The sequence below is a fragment of the Taudactylus pleione genome, unplaced genomic scaffold (genome assembly GCF_031769625.1).
Source record: "Taudactylus pleione unplaced genomic scaffold, aTauple2 ptg000244l, whole genome shotgun sequence".
Taxonomy (NCBI): Eukaryota; Metazoa; Chordata; class Amphibia; order Anura; family Myobatrachidae; genus Taudactylus; species Taudactylus pleione.
The window spans coordinates 10,444,335-10,467,274 of record NW_028284646.1 but is presented as its reverse complement, the minus strand read 5'-3'; the positions used below and the strand labels follow the sequence as shown (position 1 = coordinate 10,467,274).

General features: G+C 47.3%; 1 protein-coding gene across 3 annotated transcripts in view; it reads right to left on the bottom strand.

The window, feature by feature from the left end:
* ERICH1 (glutamate rich 1) overlaps positions 1-22,940 on the bottom strand; it is an 83,212-nt gene that overhangs the window by 14,597 nt on the left and 45,675 nt on the right. For 2 of the 3 annotated variants that reach the window (XM_088479757.1, XM_088479759.1), the window contains exons 6-7: positions 11,273-11,620; positions 3,776-3,970 (exon numbers count right to left, since the gene is read on the bottom strand). In XM_088479757.1, coding sequence (XP_088335883.1) covers positions 3,776-3,970; positions 11,273-11,620 — 543 coding nt within the window. The remainder of the gene's footprint in view (positions 1-3,775; positions 3,971-11,272; positions 11,621-22,940) is intronic. The other variant, XM_088479758.1, reaches the window with a different exon arrangement.

The following is a 22,940-nucleotide window of genomic DNA, read 5'->3' as shown; positions in this document are numbered from 1 at the left end:
TTTTTCTAAAAAAGAAAAAAAAAATTGAAAAAGTGGTTAAAAAGGTTTACCACTCTGGATAACACCTTCAACGTCAATTGTGTCACGCATGTACAATGCAGACCCCTCATGTTACCTGAATCAAAGAGCGGGTCTGCTAATATCTGTGCCTGCAAGGAAAACAAGCACCACCGCTAGCAAGCTTCCAGAGAGACCTATTAAAGCTATGAACAGATGGAGCCAGCTCCCCGATTCAGTTAATTGGGAAGAGAAACCAATATTTTATATCTATATACATGGCAATACTGTGGAATGAAAAAACATTGTATACCCTACATAAAAACTAAAATGGATTTCTACTAGTGTGCTGACATGTAGGAGGTAATGTACTGTGCATACCCGAATTCTCAAAATGAAAACCACTTATAAACAGAAAAAAATAATAAATATTATATATACATACATACATACATACAGTATATACACGCAAACATACATACACACAGGGCCAGATTAAGGGGGGGGGGGATGACAGGGGCAGTCATCCCAGGGCCCCCACACACACAGGGGCCCCCACCACTACAGGACGCAGGGGGGGTTTCTGAGTACTTAGAAATGCCCCCCTGACAGACCAATTCCCACCTCTACTATGGCCGAAGTAGAGGCTGGGCTGACACGACAAGCCCCGCCCCATATGAACTACAGCCATACGATGTGAGGGAGCGGGGCCTAATGAAATGAGCAGCAGCTGCATAGAATATAAGTATGTGTATGGTTTTATTGTTTATATATAATACAATACACACTTTATTGACATCAAACAAAAACACCACATGTTGGATTGTCAACGAAATGTCAATTACAAACACTTCAACATATAAAACAAACCAGTAAAACATTTCCTTAATACTCAGGTATGCGTTTGTGTATATATGTGTTATTGTATATACAGTATGTGTTAGTGTGTGTATACTGTGTATGTGTAATGGAGCATACACACGGTCAGATTTGTCAGATGAACGATTGAACGATTTTACCAAAGTTTTTGAACGATTGAACGATTGAACGATTTTTGACTGCATTAAAATGAATTTCCAAGTCTGACTGCAAACACCTCAGATGTCAGATATCGTTATCTGACAAACGGGAACGCGCATCGTTCATCGTTCAGGCATGTCAGATATGTCAGATTTTCCTTCAGATATGAACGACTGAACGATTTTTAAATCGTTATAGCTCACATTTGAAGGAAAAATCTGACCGTGTGTATGCACCATAAGTGTGCGTATATACACATCACCCAAACTGGCTGGAAAACATTCCACTTGGACAGTTCAAAAGAATTTGACGTAATTGTAGCAAAGTATCAGATTACCAAACACAGAGTGAATCATTGAAACCACAATTTAGAGAGAAAGGGTATAAAGACGACAAGATACAAACCGCCTATAAGGAAGTGGAAGCACTAGACAAAAACAAAGACACAATAGGTCCAGACTTGAATACTCTATTCATCACACAATATAGTAGGGATCACAAACGAATCAGCAACATACTGAATAAGCATTAGCATGTTCTCTTGGAAGATAAAGTTCTCAACGATCTACTTCCAAACAGACCGAAAATCATACACAAAAAAGCACCAGATATTAGACAACAATTAGTACACAAGCACCTGAAAACCAAAACAACGACACAAAGAACATTAACAGGTGAAAAACTGACTCCTGGTTTCTTCTACTGCGGAACATGCCAATACTGCAGCTTGCACCCACAAACTACCAAAAAACCCTGCACATTCAAATCAGCCCAAACAAAGGAATTATTCAAGATATAAGATCACATAACGTGCAACAGTGAGGGAGCCATCTACCTGATCACTTGCCCATGTGGACAGCAATACATAGGCAGGACCACAAAGAAGCTTAAAACATGACTAACAGAACACATTAGAAACATCTGCCAAGGTTTAGAGACACATAGCTTATTTAGCCACTTTAAGACCAACCACAATAGGGACCCCAAAGGCATTCATTTCTTAGGAATCCAGACAGTTACTAAAAATTGGCGAGGAGGTATTTACATCAGGAAGACTAACAAGGAGGAACTCAGATGGATGTTTACTCTAAAAACATTAGCACCTCACAGGTTAAACCTAGATAATGAGGTTAAATCAGTCATTATGGGTTAATACACTAAACTCTGCAGATAGGGTTCTTTCCGGACCCAACTTAAATTTCATTGTATATCAATTCTGCCTACACTATTTATCCAGGTTCTTTTCACTCTGACCTATTCAATCAGCTCAACACTGCCCCTCCCACCTACCAAAAATTACTGTGGAGACCAAGCCACTAGCATTCACTATGGAAACCTTAACACACCCACTATGACGTCACACCCTCTTCCCTTATTTATGCCCATTTCCAAGATGGCGCTCACTTACTCACTTACCTGAGGAAGGCCTGTACAGCCAACAAGCATTGGAGACACCAGGAACTAACAAACTATCCACGTATCGTTCTACCGTTGAACAATCCTGCCACACCGGAATCTCCTCACTGACTTAGTGAGGGAAGCATACCTCAAGCCCCCCCCCATCCCATTTTAAAGCATTGTGACTCAATTAAAAGGGGTATTTAGACTACATTTCGCATATGTCTATTTCTTTCACCGGGTCACAATCTCATCACAGTCCTAAACCATTCAATTTCCTACATCAAGCATACTGCTCATACCAGTTCACCCATCATATATTGCAGTTACATGTGGACAGACATCCCCAAGGCGCAGACAACAACAATAACGATTATTGTTCATATCTTTCTGTGCAAGTCAAGAAGGATCTGGGACTCCTTCAGTAAAGTCTGCAGCCAACCCACCTCCCCATCCTTCCACAGTGAGCGCTGGTAATTGCACTTGCATATACATTACAATAATTATATATATATGTATATATATATATATATATATATATAGTGATATAGTCGGGGTAGGGAGTCCCTCTCCTGGGGTAAATGGTCACCTCCTTACACACAGCAGCCAGGAAAAAGCATACCAGTCCAGGGTTTTCGTGCAAGCTGGTCAGAACCAGTTTTAATGTGCAATATAAACAACAAAATAAACAACACATAAAAAGAAATCCTAGTCCGTCTGGGCTCTAACTAGACAGGTTATTCCCTCTCTGCAAGTGGCAGTGCCTACTGCCTTACCACAAACACAAACACAGCACTTTCAAATATCACAGTGTCTCTGAACAAACCTCAGTGTCTGTTCTCCCCAGGGTATGTGAGACACTGAACCAAAACCTAACACAGCTTATCTGAGCCACTTCAGGGTGCAACTACTAATCAGCCTGCTCTCAGACTGAAAGGTCCAACACCTGGAATGGCCTGTGGATGGAGCCCTCCCTTCTCTTCTCACAACCCACACCCCTAGGACTCATTATCCAGCTTTTACCAAAAGCCGACACTTCTGGTCTGTTTGGCATAACAGACTTTTCCTGGGGTTTTTAAAACACATACGATAGGAATCTGGGACACACATATATGCCATCTCAGACTTCTCCAGTGCTTCTATCACAAATATATACATACATACATACACACACACACACACACACACACACACATATATGTATATATACACACACGCACAATATATTAAAAGTATACACATATGTAGTATTAAATGTACTTGCTTTTTTTCCAAATCTTCTAAGGAATGTACTTCTGGCTTTAGCTGATAAGCAGAAAGCAATTCAGTGGTGGTACTGAATAAAACAGAAAATACATACCGAGAGGCATAGAGGAATGTTCTTTGAAGCTGTGCAACGCATATTTTAATCTTTCAATATCCTGTAGGAGAAGTAGTCTCTTGAGATGATGCAAGCGCTGTACTTCAGAAAGAGGAGCAATGCCAACCTTGATCTGGTCCAAAATCTCCTTAAACAGTTCAGTGGAGAAAGCAGACTCTGCAGAAGTCGATATGCCTGAAGAAGGTGCAGATAACATTCTAATAAATGCTAAATAAACCAGGTACATCCAAGCTAAAAATGAAAACGTCTAGAAGGACAGGATTAAACAATGATGCAAAACAATAGTAATCTCAGTCATTCTACATAAACATCTGAATCTAGTGTATGAGACATACTGTATGAAATCAGCCTCAGGCCCTAAAAATACCTGACTAGGTTTAACGATCGTTTCATGTTACAGAACAGTCCAATTTGGGGCTCTCCAGCTCTTGCGAAACTACAGGCAACAGCTGAACAATCATTTTTTTCAAGTTTGTAATACAAAGCATGCAGACTAAACCATAGACTATTTCCAGCTGCTTTTGTTACAATTCCCAGCATGCTCTGCTAATATTGCTTGACCTCATTAGCAATACCAACAAATAAAACTGCAGATAATTACAAACACTGATCAGAAACATACAGATCCATGTCCAATTTGGTGATATCACGTGTGGCCCCACTAACATGATTGGATGATTACCACTCACACACACACAAACACCAAGTGCGGTCACTGATTGATTGTCTGAGAACAATTGGCATCAGGATTCATTCTGAGCCACAGCTCATGCGCAAAAGCACATTTTTGCATATCTCCGTCCAACGGCCAATGGAACTTTGCTGGATCCTGCTTTGTGTGACATGGGCATTTCAGGATGGGAATAGGCCGGTGATAATGCAATCGCAGTGAACTGTTCTATGTTGTAACAGTCATGGGCATGTAGCTACAGTTCCGTGCTATTTAAGTTGTGCGTATATAGAAAGTAAGCCTGTTTCCGATAGGTCTCTTGCACTTCGCATGGGGCTGGTGCAAGTGTTGATACTAATAATATGAGATATGGTAAGAACTTACCCTTGTTATCTCTATTTCTACGAAGTCCATAGGGTTCCACAGGATACCTTGGGGTATAGGTGTGACGTCAGTCGCAGGGCACCAAAGAGTTAAGCTTTCAGCCTCCCAGGATGCACTGGGTCCCCCTCCTATACCCCGCCCCCGAGCCAAGGCACCTCAGTTAGTTACCAAGCCATAGGCCGGAGGAGGAGAAGGAAGAGAGAGAACAAAGATCTGGACACATACAAGAATCACATTCTCACCAGAGGGAGACGGAAAACCGGTGACCAGAGCAAAGCCCATCTGCAGCACAGGTGCGACAGGGCGGGAGTCCTGTGGAACCCTATGGACTTCGTAGAAATAGAGATAACAAGGGTAAGTTCTTAAAAAATCTCATATTTTCTACTTCAGGGTCCATAGGGTATCCACAGGATACCTTGGGGATGTCCTAAAGCAGTATCCTTTAAGGGTGGGGACGCTCCTGTGCTGAAAGGAGAATCCGCCGCCCGAAGGAAGCATCCTGAGAGGCGAAGGTGTCAAACCTGTAATACCTCACGAAGGTATGGATAGAGGACCACGTAGCAGCCTTGCAGATCTGGACTGCAGAGGCACCACGTCGAGCTGCCCACGAAGGACCCACAGACCTAGTGGAATGAGCCTTCACAGAAGGAGGAACCGGCAGGCCTTCATGAAGATAAGCTTCAGAAATAGCCATACGGATCCAGGCTGCCAAAGTTTGCTTTGAAGCAGGCCAACCCTTTTTACGGAAGCCATAGAGGACAAACAAAGCGTCCGACTTCCTAAACGAAGAAGTGCGGTCAACATAAGTCCTTAAGGCCCGCACAACATCCAAAGAGGCCTCACCCACGGAAAACAACGATTTCCTCGTTAACATGAAACTGGGAAACAACTTTGGGAAGAAACTCGGGCCGAGTGCGGAGCACTGCCCTGTTCCCATGAAAAAACAAGAAAGGGGGTCTACAAGAAAGAGCCCCTAACTCAGAAACACGTCTGGCCAAAGCAATAGCCAGAAGGAAAACAGTCTTAGCTGTTAGCCATTTAAGATCCACTGAGCCCAGTGGTTCAAACGGCGGTCCTTGGAGAGCCCTCAGGACCACAGCCAAATCCCAAGGCGCCACAGGTGGAACAAAGGGCGGCTGAATGCGGACAACACCTTGCATAAAGGTGCGCACATCCGGGATTGTAGCAATCCTACGGTGAAACCAGACAGACAGGGCCAAAACCTGTACCTTCAAAGAAGCAAGGCGAAGCCGATGATCTAGTCCCGCTTGCAGGAAGGCGAGAATCCGAGACAGACGAAACTCCCGCGGTGCATAACCTCTCGGTCGACACCACTGGAAGAACGTATGCCACACGCGATGGTATATCCTCGCGGAAGACGGTTTCCGAGCTCGCAACATGGTACGCACCACAGAGCTGGAAAACCCCCGGGACCTCAGCATGGCCGTCTCAACAGCCACGCCGTCAAAGACAGCAGAGTCAGGTCCGGGTGACGACAAGGACCCTGAGACAAGAGGTCCGGTCGTAGCGGCAACCGCAGAGGACTGTCCACGGACAGACCCTGAAGGTCTGAGAACCAGTGCCGTCTGGGCCACGCGGGAGCTATCAACAGGAGCGTCCCTCCTTCCTGTTTGAATTTCCGGATTACCCGTGGAAGAAGGGAGACCGGAGGGAACAAATACGCGAACCGGAACGTCCACCGGACGGACAGAGCATCCACCAGAGACGCCCCTTCGTCTCTTGTGCGAGACCCGTACACCGGCAACTTGTTGTTGTGCCGGGACGCCATGAGGTCGATCTCTGGAAGACCCCATCTGTCCACCAGTAGTTGAAAAACGTCCGGGTGCAGGGACCATTCCCCCGGATGAACGTCCTGGCGACTTAGAAAGTCCGCCTCCCAATTGAGCACTCCAGGGATGAAGACCGCTGATATGGCCGGAAGATTGCGCTCCGCCCAAACCAGGATCCGAGACACCTCTACGAGAGCCGCCCGGCTTCGGGTTCCTCCTTGCCTGTTTATGTAGGCCACGGTGGTAGCGTTGTCCGACTGGACCTGTACCGGGTGACCCTGGAGAAACCGATGTGCCTGCTGGAGAGCATTGAAGACCACGGAGTTCCAAGATATTGATTGGAAGCTCCGCTTCTGTCGGAGTCCACCTGCCCTGGAACAGATGTGGACCCGAAACTGCTCCCCAGCCCCGAAGACTGGCGTCCGTTGTCAACAGGACCCAATTTGGAATCCAGAACGGACATCCCTTGCTGAGGTGGGTCGTCTGTAACCACCAAGCAAGGGACAGGCGAACCTCCGGGGTGAACACAATCGTCTGGGACTTCAGAGACTGAGGCAGCCCTTTCCACTTAGACAGGATCAGGTGCTGCAGAGGTCTGGAGTGAAACTGGGCATATTCCACCATGTCGAACACCGACACCATGGAGCCCAGTAACCTCATCACCGAGTGTAGAGACACCTGGCGGCTGTGCAGACAACTGCGCACCCTTGACTGTAAAGCAGAGATCTTTTCCTCCGTCACGAAGATCTTTTGCTGTCCCGAGTCCAATAAGGCTCCAAGATGCAGAATCCTCCGAGACGGGATTAGAGTGGACTTCTGCCAGTTGATCAGCCAGCCGTGCCGTTGCAGCAGGGCAATGGTCAGGTCTAAGTGGCGTAACAGGAGCTCTGGAGATCCCGCCACCAATAACAGGTCGTCCAAGTACGGCAACATGCGGACTCCCTGCAGCCGCAGAGAAGCCGCCATGACCGCCATCACCTTGGTGAAAATACGTGGTGCTGTCGCCAGGCCAAAAGGTAACGCCCGAAACTGGAAGTGGTCGCTGCGGATTGCAAACCTGAGGAACTGTTGATGGCGCAAAAGAATAGGGACATGCAGGTAAGCGTCCTGTATGTCCAATGACACCATGTAGTCCCCCGGTTCCAGCACCAGAATGATGGACCGTAGGGTCTCCATCCGAAACTTCGGTACCCGCAAAGACTTGTTGAGTGCTTTGAGGTTGAGAATCGGACGATACGACCCATTGGGTTTCTGTACCAAAAAAAGATTTGAATAGAAACCCTGGCCCCTCTGGGAGAATGGAACAGGCACTATAACTCCAGCCTGGAGCATAGTGTGCAATACCTTCCGCAGCTCCGGTCTGATGGTAGACCCGTGGTGAAGAATCGAGCCGGGGGTCTGTACCGGAAGGAGAGGGCGTACCCGTGGGAGACCACCTCCAGAACCCAAGTGTCTGTCGTAGTGACCGACCAACACTGGGCGAACTGCAGCAGGCGGCCTCCCACCCTGGGATCCCCCAAAGGGAGGCCCGGACCATCAGGCCGCAGGCTTGTCATCTGGCTTGGGGGCCGGACGTCTGGTACTCCATGCCTGCTTCCGGGGCTTGACCGATTTCCTAAGGCCAGCCTGACGAGGAAACGACTGTGGTTTGGGCCTGCCCTGGGCCCTAGATGACCGAAAGGACGATGGTCCAGAACCAGAAGGAGCAGCGGCCGACGGGAGACAAACCGATTGGCTGCCGCCAGCGTGGCCACAATCTTATCCAGATCCGGACCGAAGAGAACTTCTCCGGTAAACGGCAAGGCTTCCAGACCCTTCTTGGAATCTGCGTCCGCCTTCCAGGATCGCAGCCACAAGGTGCGACGAGCAGCTACCGCTGCTGAAGAAATTCTAGACACCAGAGTACTAATGTCTAGAGCCGCCTCGTTGATGTAAGTGGCCGAATCACGGAGATTGCCAATCAACTCCGCCTGTTCGGCCGGACAGTCGGAATCAAAAGAAGCCTCTAATGAATCCGCCCAGCGCTCCATCGCTCTGGCAACCCAGCAAATGGCCATAGCCGGCCGTGCTGCTCCCCCCGCAAGGGAATAAGCGGACTTCAGGCAGATTTCCACCCTGCGGTCCGTAGCATCCTTAAGGGAGGACATGGATGGCATCGGCAATGTGGCACTACGGACAAGACGGGTCACGTGAGAATCCACCTGTGGAGGGGATTCCCACTTAGCAAAATAATTATCCGCGAACGGATAAGCCACCGCCAGGCGTCTCTGCGGCTGGTATCTTTTGCCAGGCTGTTTCCACGCCTCCTCTAAATGGTCCACCAACTGACCCGAAAGAGGAAAGACTGTGGCATCGCCCTTCACATCTTTGAAAAAGGCATATTTAGACTTAGCCGCTGGGGGAACTTCGTCCTCAATCACCAAGGCTGTGCGGACCGCCCGAATAAGTCCAGGAATATATACTTTGGACTTAGCATCAGCGTCCTTAGTATGGAGAGGTTCCTGATCGTAAGGATCCAGAATCTCCCCATCATCAGACGTCCCTTCGTCATCCTCATAAGGAGCGGACAGAGACGCCACCGGCCGTTTATGAGGCCGCATCACAGACTCCCCTTGCAATACATCCGACAAGTGCTGTATAGAACTCGTCAGGGAGTTAACCCACGCTGGCTCCTGAGAAACCGGGAGCGGGGAAATAGGGAGACTGTGGGGTACCACCAATTGTCGTGGGAAACCCTGCATTGGTGACGACACCACAGACTGCTGGGACAAACCCATCGGAGTAAACGCGGGCTGCGGAGCTAACTGGCCCACTAAAGCTGTTAGCGCCTGAGCGAAACAAACCCAGGGCGGCTCCTGTACCGGTGCTGTAACCGTAAGAGGCCGCGCCATGGACAAACACTGCCGGCAAAGGCCCTCCGCACTACCCTCCCCTTCCGCTAACGGTACTTTACACGTGGTACACTGTAGCCGGAGGGGAAAATCACTTTCAGACATGATGGCACCACGTATGTGACCCCTCTGACCAATTATATATTAAATAGGCGAGAGACCACCCTGCAGCGCCGCAAGGGCTTAGCAGAAAGAACAGGGACAGTAATAAAGCTGACAGTTTAGAGAAGAAAAGTTACAGGCAGCGCTAGCACAGTCACATACAATGCAAAGAAAATCAATTCCTGCACTAACAGCGCTGATCACTCAACTACACAGACACAGGGCCAGGTAGGACACAGCGCTGCATACACAGACCTGACCACAGCGGAGGAGAGGTATGCGGGGGTACCCAGACCACGATGCTTCCGTCCAGTGCTTCCAGCAGCGTTCACCATGCGTTGAAGATGGCCGCCGAGGAGCAGAGAGGAGGCTGGCCTGGGGGAGGAGCGCTGACACAGGGCCAGACAGCACAGTGCAGAGAGGGCTGTGTGCAGCGGGGGAGGCGCCGGCTGTGAGACAGGGAAGGCATGCATTTAACCCCTGGGACGCCGCAGCGCTACCACTCTGCTGCGGTCCGCTGTCCCAGGGGGTAGTGGAAGCGCAGGTTGGTCGCCTGGCTCCACGCTGCAGCCAGTCCCCAGGGAGCCCCCTGCCTGGGGACTTAGGACCATGTGATCAGCGAGGACCCACCGCGGGACCCCGCTGCTTACCTCTGTCCCCCTTGAATCCGGCCATGGTCCGGAACATCTGGGGTCACCTCTAGCTGTGACCCCAGATGCCCACCAGCATCCCCGGATCAGTACCGGCGTTCTGGTACCGGCGGGGTGTAGGGAAGACAGCATGGACGACAGGACTGACTGTCCATGCTGTTCATCCAGATGTGCAGCCACAGCTGCATGAAGAAAAAGCTTCAGGGGCTCTTCTAGCCCCCACTCCAACAGGTGCACCCGACTCCGGCCGGGCACCAAACTAAACTGAGGTGCCTTGGCTCGGGGGCTGGGTATATAAGGGGGACCCAGTGCATCCTGGGAGGCTGAAAGCTTAACTCTTTGGTGCCCTGCGACTGACGTCACACCTATACCCCAAGGTATCCTGTGGATACCCTATGGAACCTGAAGTAGAAAATGGCAATTAAAGGCGGTGGACGGAACAACAGTGGGGAGGAGCAGATTCCCTTCTTGAAGCTGCACGGATCCATGCATTAGCCCTACAAAAACTCACATGATCATAAGGCAGGAAATCAGGCTGCCGTGGCTTCGTCATTCGCGTCCGAATCAGGCCCATTGTGTGGCCACTTTTGGTTTGGATAATACAGTCTCCTAATTTAAACCCAAAAAAGCATGATATTCACTTGCTGAGAAGGAGACTGAAATCAGATCTCCTCACAACAAGCCTTTGCTAAAACAAATGTTTGGAAATGTAACGCCAACAAAAACCCATCCAGTAAACTGAAGCCAGAAACTGCTGGGAGCAGTGCCACATTGTGAGCTTGCAGCGTTGAGGGCTTCAGTCTGCTTCAGTTTAGATCTAGAGAAGATCATTAGATATCTCATATCATTAGCAAGCTCAGAGCTGTATGGCTCCCTTGTGCAGACTTCTACAACTATGTAAGAGATTTTCCAATACCAGACAACCTTTAAAAGTGTCCATAACAGACAATTTCTAGGGCTTTAAAAGGAAAGGTAAATACACAGCATACCCTCAGTGACATAGATCTCTTGAGTTGTTTGAAGGAACTCTAGCAAGTCCTTAATTTTCCTCTGCTGTTCTTCCTCGGTCTGTTCATCACAATGCTCAACTTGATCAATTTGCATTTGGCCTTCCCCTGCTTTAGCTTTTGTCCACAGGCCTGTAGCCTTCAGCCTCTTTTTCTGTCTCTTTCGCTGCAATTTCCTCCTTTTGTTTTTATTGATAGTCCCACATTCAAATGATTGAGGCTGATGCTTTGTTTGCGGCAAACTGTTGACAACGTCAGAGGCAGATTGAGCCATAACATTCACTTTCCTTTTCCGTCTGCGTTTTTTATGCTTCTCCACTGCGTGAGCTACTGAACACAAAAGTAGACATGACAAGTTATTTTCTGGAATGTCTTTGGATAACAGTTTATGCATTTTAAAAGCAGTTAGCCTACTGTTGGCACTGTAGTGGTGTTTTGGAAATTTAGGGGATTTGTGACTGATACAGGTTTACCACCTATAGAAGAATGGATATCTTTGAAAGATCACTAGTATGCATTAGCAGGCTGCTTGTACACTGTAATGTATTTGCTTGTATGCAGGGTGGACTCAACCATATTGTTTAAAAAACATAAAAATAATAATGATGATGAAAGCTAAGATGACCCCGTCATGGAGCCAAACACAAAAATGTGCACTTCTAAAAAAGTACTTTCTGCAGCTCCAGTTTTGGGCTTAAGCCATGAACACTATTTTAGTTTGTTAATGACCTGTCGCATACATACCTGAATGAGGTCAGTGCATATTGGACCAGTTTAGGAAGCCATCTTTATTATCTGTAACCAGACGAGAACTGTCTAAAGCTCCATGAATAATGAATGCGTCATAAATGGAATTAACCTGCGCTCGTGTGGATGGGTGAGGAGGGCTGGCTGGGTGACTGGCCGTGGGCGAGAGGGAAGGGCCGGCTGGCTAGCTAGCCATGGGCGGGTGGGAGGGAAGGGCTACCTGGGTAACTGGTGACCCGCGGGCGGGAGGGAAGGGCTGACCGAGTCTGCCTGTGATATCACACTGCCGTGTTTAGGCAGGTCACAGCCCTGGCGCACCTGAGCCTCTCAGAGCACAGCGGCAGCACAGCACGGTCCGCAGTTCTTTAATGTGACCGGCAGCTCTCGCACCGCGGCACACTTCACAACCGCCTGCGGCACACTGATGTGCCACGGCACAGTGGTTGAAAACCAGTGGGTTACTGATTTGGTCTCCCTGTAAGCTTGCACTTACAGGGATGGAAATGATGAAATGTCAATCTGTATGTTATGTTAGACTTCCTTTAATTTCCCAAATATTTCAACATAGACCTATTGCAAACAATTTATGTGTAGAATTTTATCACCATTATGTATATAGTTTTGCACTGAACACACTTAAAATAATAACAAAAATGTAAAATAATTAAAGAAATGTCAATATTATTAATTATGGCCTAATATAGCGAAATGTGGCTGGAAATCTAACAACAAACAAAACCTGAGAGAAGAGCCCTATGTAATGAAACAGCGAACTAAATATAGATGCTAGGCCTTCAACTTTAAGCCAATACACATAACCTAATAGACTGGAGCTTTATGTAACATGTTGTCAGGGCAGTTTCTAGGGTCTGAGGCTCCCAGTGCGAGCAGTCAAAATGCGCCCCCCCCCCCACCCCTCGAAGCAGTAATATTGTGGAGTGGGCGTGGCGTCATTGTGAGGGGGTGTGGTATCACAGTAAGGGAGCGTGATATAGAAAGACCACAGAATGACAGCCACCGTGACTACTGAGTACTGGGGTGTCTAACCTGTCAGAGGCGAAGCGCTGAAAAATATATGTAGCTAAACAAAAGATAGACAACATGCGCGCGCCTCTGGCGCGCGCTCCAAAAATGGGGTGTGGCCTAGCTGTCACAAGCCCACGCCGCATTTCTGTGTGCATGCCTGTGGTGTGACATTTGCAGAAGTGTGACCTTGCATCACACCCGGTTTTAGTCGCGTTGGGAGCGAGCCCAGCCAGATCCACATAAAATACACTGCAACAAACCACTTCCACATAAAATATATTGGAAAAGCCAGAGGCACATAAACTACGTTTTAAAACCACATCCACCTCAAATATATTATTAAATCCAGAACCACATAAAACACATTGAAAAAACATGATTCACATAATACACACTTCATTCCAGCCCCCTCCCTTGCCATTCCATCCCGACAGGTCTTAGGCTTCCCCCCCACTGGCTCTCAGGCAAAAGTGCCCATTATGCAGTGCCCCCTGTAGTTGTCCCCATATGCAGTGTCCCCTGTATTTATGCCCCTTATGCAGTACCCACAGTGGTAGTGTAACTTATGCAGAGCCCCCATTAGTAGTGCCCCCTGTAGTCATGTCCCCTGTAGTCATGCCCCCATCAGTAATGCCCCCAATAGTAATGGTCCCTGTTGTAGAGCCCCAGTAGTAGTGTCCCCAGTTGTATTGCCCCCAATAGTAATGCCCCCTGTAGTAGTGTCCCCTTTATAAATTCCCCAGTATTAATGCCCCTGTATTAGTGCCCCCAATAGTAATGCTCCCTTTGTAGTAGTGCCCCCAGTAGAAATGCCCCTGGCCCGAGTAATGCACCCAGTAGTGGTGCCTCCTAAGCAATAACCCCAGTAGAAGTGCCCCCGAGTAATGTCCCCAGTAGTAGTGCCCGGGTGCCCCCAGTAGTGGTGTCTCCCCCAGTAGAAGTGCCCCCAGAGTAATGTCCCTAGTAGCTGTGCCCAGGTGCCCCCAGTAGTGGAGGCTCCCCCAGCAGAAGTGCCCCCAGTAGTAATGCCTCCCCCCAAGTATTGTCCAGGCTGCCTGCACACACAAAAAAAAACAAAACAGTAACACTTACCTTCAGCCCCGCTCTGGCCCCAGCTCTGGCGTCCGCTCCGCTCGGCTGCTCCTCTCTCTGCACTATGGGAAAGACGTCATGACGTCCTCCCATAGTGCACATTGTGGGAGCCGGAAGCAGGAGCCTCCGTCTCCGGCTGCTCTGCTCTGCCGGGCGCCCGCTGGTAACTGAATCTCAGCTGGCGCCCGGCAGTTAACATGCTGTTTCTACAGCAGGGGTAGGAGGCAGCGCGCCCCGTGCGATTGCACGGGTTGCCTGCCCCTAGAAACGGCCCTGCATGTTGTGGTAATGTCCTACACAGGATATAGACTAGGCAAATGTTCAAGGGCACAAACTAAACCCCTCCTGCCATAGTTTTTCCTGGGAGTGCTGGATGTGCAGCCTAGGAGTGTGTGGGACCATTTAAACAGTGCTCTGTGGTAATTTTATTAGTCCATGTGCTTAGTAACCCCAAGTAAATTTTTTGTGGCATGCTGCTATCAGTAGCTAATGCATACTGAAATGTAAAACTTCCATAAAATAAGTGAATATTCACAGGATGTGAAAGTAAGGTCAGTCATTATTTCTCGAATATACAGAAAGATGAGCACAGTACATTGTCTAGACCAGAATTTAGATTTCAATATGGACAGACAAAGCAATAAAACAGGTTAATTTGAAAAAGAAAATTAGAAACAAAAATGCAGAAGATCATTCTAAGTGATATTTGAAAACACAACCTAAACAATTATGTTACATATAATTAATGTGCATTTAAATATAGCATTGTGATGAAATGTTTCTAGTTGAATATTGAGTCTATTTCAGTGGTGGATCCAGAGGGTGGTGATCGCCTCTCCCAGTGTTGTGTGGTCACAACCACTTTACATACTCTCCCTCACCAAAATGTGTGGCTGTGATCACCTTCTCCCCTGGCAAAGAATGTGTCAGTAATCGCAATCACACTAACTCCTCCTGCTCCCTCACACATTTCATAGATGTGTGTGTATGTGACCAAGCAAATAGTTAGTGCTTGGCATTGGGATGAGTATGAGAAAGGGCAGCTTAGAGCATCCCCAAGGGATCAGTGTATTATATTTACTAAAACGGTGGTTTTCAACCTCAACCCTCAAGTACCCCAACAGGTCATGTTTTGAGGATTTGTCTGTGGAAGCTGGTGGTATAATTACTGACCCAGAAAACTAGATTAACTCATCTGTGCATGATTAAAGAAATCCACAAAACGTGACCTGTTGTTGGCAGTTGAAGAATGCAGTTGAGAACCCCTGTCCTTGAAGGTGTTTATTTTTAGAATTTATGACTATAGAACATATTGATCAGACATAGGCAAACTGTAGCCCTAAAGCTGTGGAGAAAACACACCAAGCCTTACCTATGTCAACGTTTCGGTTGACTGCTTTTCTGCCGAGTAGGTACAGGTAAATATGCCATATGAGATACAGAGTAGACATGGAAGAGTGCTACAAAATCCACCACCACAAATATGTGGGGTCAATTTAGTTAAGCGTGAGTGGCGCTAAGTGCCATTGCAATGGTGTGGGAACTCATCTCACCCCCATCTTACGCTCAACCCTATGGGGCTGCAAACACATCAGTGAGTCTAGGTCTACTGTAAGCACCACATAAATGCTTACATACTTGCACCTAAAATACCTAAGTATTTTTAATAGTTCTTTCAAGATCTAGCATGCTCAGGGGCAGAACTATTACAATGGAGGCGCCGGCACTGAAGGGGCACCTCCTCCATCGCCCACAATATATTCACCCCACTTAGGGCTGTAATTATGTTCCCGGAGTGTACCGCCATGGCTGCTCTATACATGGCACCTCTTCCCGAAACCTGAGAAGCCACCATAACCATATACTAGTGGAGGACTCTGTGTCAGACCATCAGTTGCCACTTCCATCTATCTATCTATATAGCCTGTCCCTGCTCATTGGTGTCGCTGCTCCTCAGCAGCATCTTATGCCAGTGAGACACGTCTGAAAAATTGTGGTTTGGGGGGATATCCTGCAAATTTACTTTAGTAAATAGGCCTAATAAAAACATAGTCACATATTCGGGGGTGGGGGGCACCAAATGATAACTTGCCTCCGGGCGTCTGGGATGAACTTACGCCACTGAGCATGCTCATCTTGGTTGGCAGAGAAAAGGCATCCATCTGCACTGGATCTTATTATAGCTACTATTCTTCTAGTCACCACCACTATGATGATTATACATCAATATCGGTTTCTACCGCAGTACTAATTATTGTTTTTTGAAACATCATAGTATCTAGTTTTTAATCACTTACTAATCTTCTGATCTTTATCACAAGAATCTACTATTTTAATTACTTTGCTAGTATTAATTGCAGGAACAAATTATGTTAATGGGAAAATACAAGTATGTTTTTAATTAAAATATGAAAACAATACATAAGTGCAACATGCCTAAAATAAATCTCTGCTTTTCCATTCTCTTTTTTGTAATTTTCATTCTGGTTTATAGCAATTTCTTTAGACAAAACATTTATAAGCATTAAAAGCTTCATATACACATCAAGGAATTAGAATTATAAATGGTTCTGAATGCCAGTAACTCATACTCATTTTTGCAGGAATGAATACTCAATGTTCACTTAAATGCTGGCAGATTTCATTCAAAAGAGCAAACAAATGAAGCTGTTCTAAATATACAGCATAAAACACAAGTGTCTGACCTTAAGGAAATATGTATCGGTGCACGTTTTCCAGGCATTTGCATATATAATACATAAAGTCAGTGCAGTGTGGCAAGAATAGAAAATGAAGGGAAGACAGATACAGTACTGAAGGAAATATTAACCTTAGGAGCTCAAATTAGTCCTATTTAAATACTGCATGAGAAGTCCGTTGGAAATATCTTTGAAAGCACATGCTAATATGATTAAACAATTGGAAAGACACACTTCAGCAATCCCACATTATTCAAGTTTTCCAGGCTCTTTTTCTTGAAGTGCTTTATCACACACAAATAATTACAATAGGCAGAGATAAATTAGACTTTGTTTATTGTATTGTACTAGCCAAGCTACATGGCACACATCACATCTACCTTCTTGAGTAATCTATATAATACAATCGACTGCTGATAAAAAGGGTCATCACATTGGAATTTAATGTCATTGACTTTAACCCCTCCCACCATTGTCAGTGAAGTTCCAGGTATATTTTATTGACATTGTCAATGTGTTCAATGTTGACATTATGACTTTAATCATGTTGTCATTAATGAAATATCAACATGTATAAAACGTTGAAAAAACGTTCCTGGTGGTCCAGTGGTGACTTACCTTGTTTGGTGGGTCTGGCGGCTCCAGCTGCGTCTCCCAGGTTGGGAATTCAGCTGACGTAGACTTCCAGCTATTCACGGGGTGATTCAGGTGGAGAGTACCACTAACCCTCCCCTCCCGTATCCTAAGACCCTCTAGTGCCGCAGCTAACTCATTACCTTCCAGGCCGTGCAGAATGTCGACATTACAAATGTCCACATTACGGCTGAATCACATTTTCTAGAGTTCCGGCATAACACACATCTACAGTCTCCAAACACTTTGCTTACTTCCCATACTCCTTCATCAAATACCACCTCATGATGAAAATAGGACCCTCCTGAAAATCAACCAATAACCATAACAAAATATTATCCACAACCTAAAGGCACAAAGGAATGCACAAGCCACACAGAGAAGGAAAAGAGAGGATGTCCCACAAAGTACAATAGTAAATATGAAAAGAAAAAAGGATAACCTATATAATAAAATCAAGTGCTGAAAAAAATGTCATCAAATTGGTGTATGCGCTTGCATGGCACTCACCTACTGCTGAGTAAACACCGCCCCACTAGACAAATCTAAAAATAATTACACCGGCCCTCCGTAAAGTTTAAACGCACAATTCAAGCATGTGTGTGCTTTAGGTCCACTGAACATGTGCCAATGCATTGATGTGCATAGCGCGTGCCACAGCCAGTGTCAGATTGGCATGACAACAACTGGAAAACCTCAGTGATAGCAAAATACATGCTATAGCGCATATGTACGTCCTACAGGCAGTGAGGGACTCAGTTTTAAAAAATTAGCTAGTTCTGCAGGACGTGCTGTGCTGCAGCCGGCGAATAACATCTTCAGCATCTCCCCGCGTCCGCAACCAATTACTGTGGCCAGCAGCATCTCCTCGTCCAATAGCCGCCAGAGACCGCTGGCTCCCAGTCACGTGATGCCACCAGGCTGTGCTCCTCTCTCCTCACGGATCTCTGAGTATGGTTGGCTCCCACTGCCTTGAGGGAGGCGGGTCTGCCATTTAGCAGTCGATGCCAAGCTTGGAGACTGCCCCTGTCTCTCTCTCTCCCCACGCTACCACCACTTCTCTGGGCTCCGGATCAGGGAGGCAGCACTGCTGCTACTATAAGGGGAGTCACGCCTGCTGTCACGGGGATGCCACACACTACTCTGGTGCGGAGGAAGAGGCAGCTCTCGGTAAGTACAAGGCCCGGGTGTGAACGTGACCAAGAGGAGGTGGGGGATGATGGGCAGCTCCTTGGTGTAGGGGCACTGTGTAGCCCCTGGCTGTAGGGAAGCTGTGCAGCTCCTGAGTTTAGGGGCACTATGAAGGTCTGTTAAAGGGGCCCTGCCAGGGGAAGTGGAAAGTGCCCTAATAGGCCTTAGGTCTACTGCACACATACTGCCATCTACCCTTGCCCTCTCTAACCCCCAGCACTGTTGCAACTGCTGTCCGTACTTACTCCCTACCTCCCCCTACTCTCCTCTAACCCAAGCTCTACTCCAACTTATTCCTGCCTTTACCCCCAGCACTGTCCCAACTGCTGCTCCCAATTTGATAAAGTGAGGGGTCCATGGGACCCACTGATTTTTTAGCTCGGCGCGATCACTGGAAGTGAAGACAGGCTTGTAGAAGAGGAGGTACTGTAGTCTAAAAAAAAAAAAAAAAAGTAGAGGGAAGGTTGAGAAGAATAAGAAACAGATTGCAGGGAAGGAACACAGAAGAGCATGAGAGTCAAAAAGTGCAATACAGAGGAGACAAGAGAGAGGGAGTAGCAGGAGAAAAAGAAAGATGGAGAAGAGTGTTAAAAAGGGAGAAAGAAGTTGGCAAAGAAAGAAGGGAAGATGTGGAAAAGAGAGGGAGTAAGAGAGATATAGAGGAGAAGAAAAAGAGGAGAGGGAGTGCTGAGGGGATATAGTTGGTTTCGGCACTAGGGGGGTGGGGGTTAGGTTTAGGGGTAGGGTTAGGAAACCTACCGAAAGGTGTCAGTATCCTACCCCTGTCGGGATGCAGGCATCGGGATTCCGTACCCAACCTGTGCCGAGGTGGGAGAGAGGAGGAAAGAAAGATAGGAGGAAAGAGAAAGAGAAAAAAAAAAAACACACACAGGCAGCACCAGAAAACAGCAGCTAGTTCATAACAATTCAAAAGAGACACGTACAGTATATCCTGGAAAGAAAAAGTGAATACTCTGATCTTGAATCCTACAAATAACTGCTACAAGGCAACAGGTATGTTAATCTGAACACCATCTTCTTGAAGAATGTGTTGTATAATAGTGTGTAAGACTGATAATAATGAAGTAGGTGAAAGTAGCCAATCTGTGACTGGTCCAATATTAGTCATAAAGCTACTTATCAATTAATTGTGATCTAGTGGCTCACAAATATTTTGGCCATGAAAAGCCTCAGAGAGATTACAGGATTCTACCAATAAACTTAATTCTCATGAGCAGTGTTGGCTGCTTCTCCATTCAACAAGGGTTCTTTAATGATATTACATGGCCTTGATATGTTATTAAAAAAAAACATGGCCAAACATCAACATAATATCTTTAAATGGGCCAATAAACATCAAAATTCAAGTTTCTTTACCAATAACATTCCAATATACAGTATGAGGGTGTAGGTTGGCAGCCTGGGATGGCTGACGTGTCTAAACATAGATCTGCCTGACTGTGTAGGTAGGTTCTCTTAGCAGCCATTTAGTGGTGTTTCCTAGCTGCCTCAACCACCGCCGACTGAACATCCAGACTATCTGTTGCATTTATCTGCAGAGCTTTCAGCACTCTCCTGCTCCCTGGAGTGGTGTTTGGTCCATCTCCCACGTGGTGTCCCTCGGCAGACGTCACCCGCATCTAATACTGGTGCATCTTCCCCGGACCTTCCTCTGCAGCTCTTCCAGAGTGGACGGTCACTGGGTCAGAATTCACTTAGCCAATATCATCTGGAGGTGTCCATTAGCTCATTTCTGCATCCGTCCACCCTCACAGCTGCTGAGGACGCCACACAGTAGTGCCCCTCATTCACGTTACACTGAACAGTAATGCCCCTTATTTACATTACTCCACACAGTAATGCCCCTTACACGTAATGCTACACAGTCGTGCCCTTTACACATTATCTCACACAGTAGTGCCCCTTACACAATATGCCACACAGTAATGCCCCTTCCATATCGTAAGTCACAGTGACAGCACTCACCAGGCCCCCAATCTGTGAGCAATCAGCCTCACTGTCACTAATGCTGGGTACACAGTAGACTATTTTATGAACAATTTGGCCGATTCCAATGCAACGGAATGACAAATCGTTCATATCGTCCAGTGTGTATGCACTATGGTCCTTATTCAGAGCGGGACGCTCTGACAGAGCGCTCGCTCTGAATCAGGGCGTCTTTTTTTTATTTATGGAGCGGCCTCCTGGCGGCTCGCATTGCTGTTGGCTTCCACCCACAGCTAATGCGAGCGGCCAGGATGATGGTCGCGATGGTCAAGACCATCGCAACCATCGGGCTTGCGACGAGACCCTTGTGGTAGGGTCTATTGGCCGCAAGCCCCATAGAGCTTTCGGCTCAAACAGAGCCAAAAGCTCTCCCACTGACATCACTTGTGATGTCAGTGGGCCCGCCCCCAAACGGTAGGCGTTCTCATGGGAACGCCTCCGTCTGGGCAGCCACCCCCACGGCCCGCCCACCAAAGGGGGCGTGCTGTCACTCAACATAGATAGCATGCCCCCTTTGGTGCGAGACCCAGAGCGACGGATTGGCAGTCGCTATCCGGGTCTTGCGCATGCGCACGACGGAGCCGGCTTCGTCGTGCGCATGCGCTCTGGGCCACCATCGACCCGGTTGCGAGCGCTCAGCGCTTGCGACTGGGTCTGAATCAGACCCTATGTCAGTTACATCATCCGTCTGATATCCTTAGCAGGGACCATGGTGCCGAATGTAGCAAGGCCCCCACTGTTGTTCCATCGCTGCCAGCATCGGTAAGTGTGTATGCACTTGCCGATGCCAGCACCCCCGCCGGGTCCCGTCGCCAGCGACATCGCGCTGGGTACACATCGTTTAGGGTGTACCCAGCTTAACACCGATTCACACTCACTTGCACAAGCTGAAGCCGCCCTTCCACTCCTGCCATCCAATTCAACCTCGATTGGCACACGGGCAGAGATGTCATGACATCTCTCCCTACACACTGCGGGAGCAGGAAAACAGAGCTGCGAAGAGTGCAGAGAAGAAGCCGGGGACACTGCTAATATAAACATTGCAGCTGGAGCTCGGGAAAATAAAATTGCGACGGCGACCAGTACCACCCCCAGGACATCCTTTGATCTGTGCAGTGGCACCATCCATGCTGCCCTAAATATGGCCCTGATAAAAAAGGATTTAACTTTTCTCCTTCATACCACAGGGGACACAGACATTACACCATGGGATGTTCCAAAGCTATCCCACTACGGGAGGGAACGCATAGGAGCTGCACTGACAACCCTTCACCCAAAATCCGCGACAGTGGTAGCAAAGGTGTCAAACTAATAGATGCTTAGGAACGTATGGACGGAGGACTATGGGGCCGCCCTATCAAGTTGCTCAGCCGAGGCACCCTGGCGAACGGCCAAAGAAGTGCCCACCGATCTTGTGGAATGAGCCATCACCACAGGTGGAACAGGAAGGTCCGCCACAGCGCAAGCGTGACAAATGGAGTCACCTGGCCAAAGTCCGTCTTGAAGGCAGCCACCCCATCCGTGAAAGTCGTAGAAGATAAAAAATTAACCCGTCCTACGGAGTTCCTGGGTCCTATGCACCAAGGACCGGAGTGCCCACACAACATCCAAAAGAGGTCTCCTCTGTAAAACAATCAGGTGCCTGGAAAACAGGGACCCCGATTTTCAGAGTGATGAGAAATCTAGAGACTACCTTAGGAAAGTAGCCCATGCAACTTCGAAGAACAGCCCAGTCCAAGTGAAAAAACAGAAATGGGGAGCAACTGGATAGCGAGTCGGAGCGGCAGCACGGGCATCCTATAGGATGCCTAGTGCTGGTCACGCAAAGTATAAAAAAAAATTAAATAAAACTAAATTAAATGAACAGAAAAAAACTAGACTGCTTAAAAGCAGTCTCTGACACAGTGCCAGGGTGGAGGAGCCGGGGCTGCTGGGAGAAAAAGTTTAACAAGTTGGTGCCCGGCCTCCTCCTGCTCCAGGTAATGCCTGTGTCCCCTATGGCATGAAGAAGATTTTTTTTCTTTTATCTCATGAAAATATGACCTTTGATAGAGATTTATGTGTACATCAAATAATGGCTGTAAGAGAAATAAAAAACACTTTAGAAAAAACATCAGCTGTGAAGGACAAAACAATAAGCCAGTTTTCCAGACCAGAGGACAAACAAATACACTTCACATGAAGGACATGAGCTTTTCATAAAACTCAATAGCAAATAATCATGACAGTACAGCAAAATGCCCTAATGATTCATA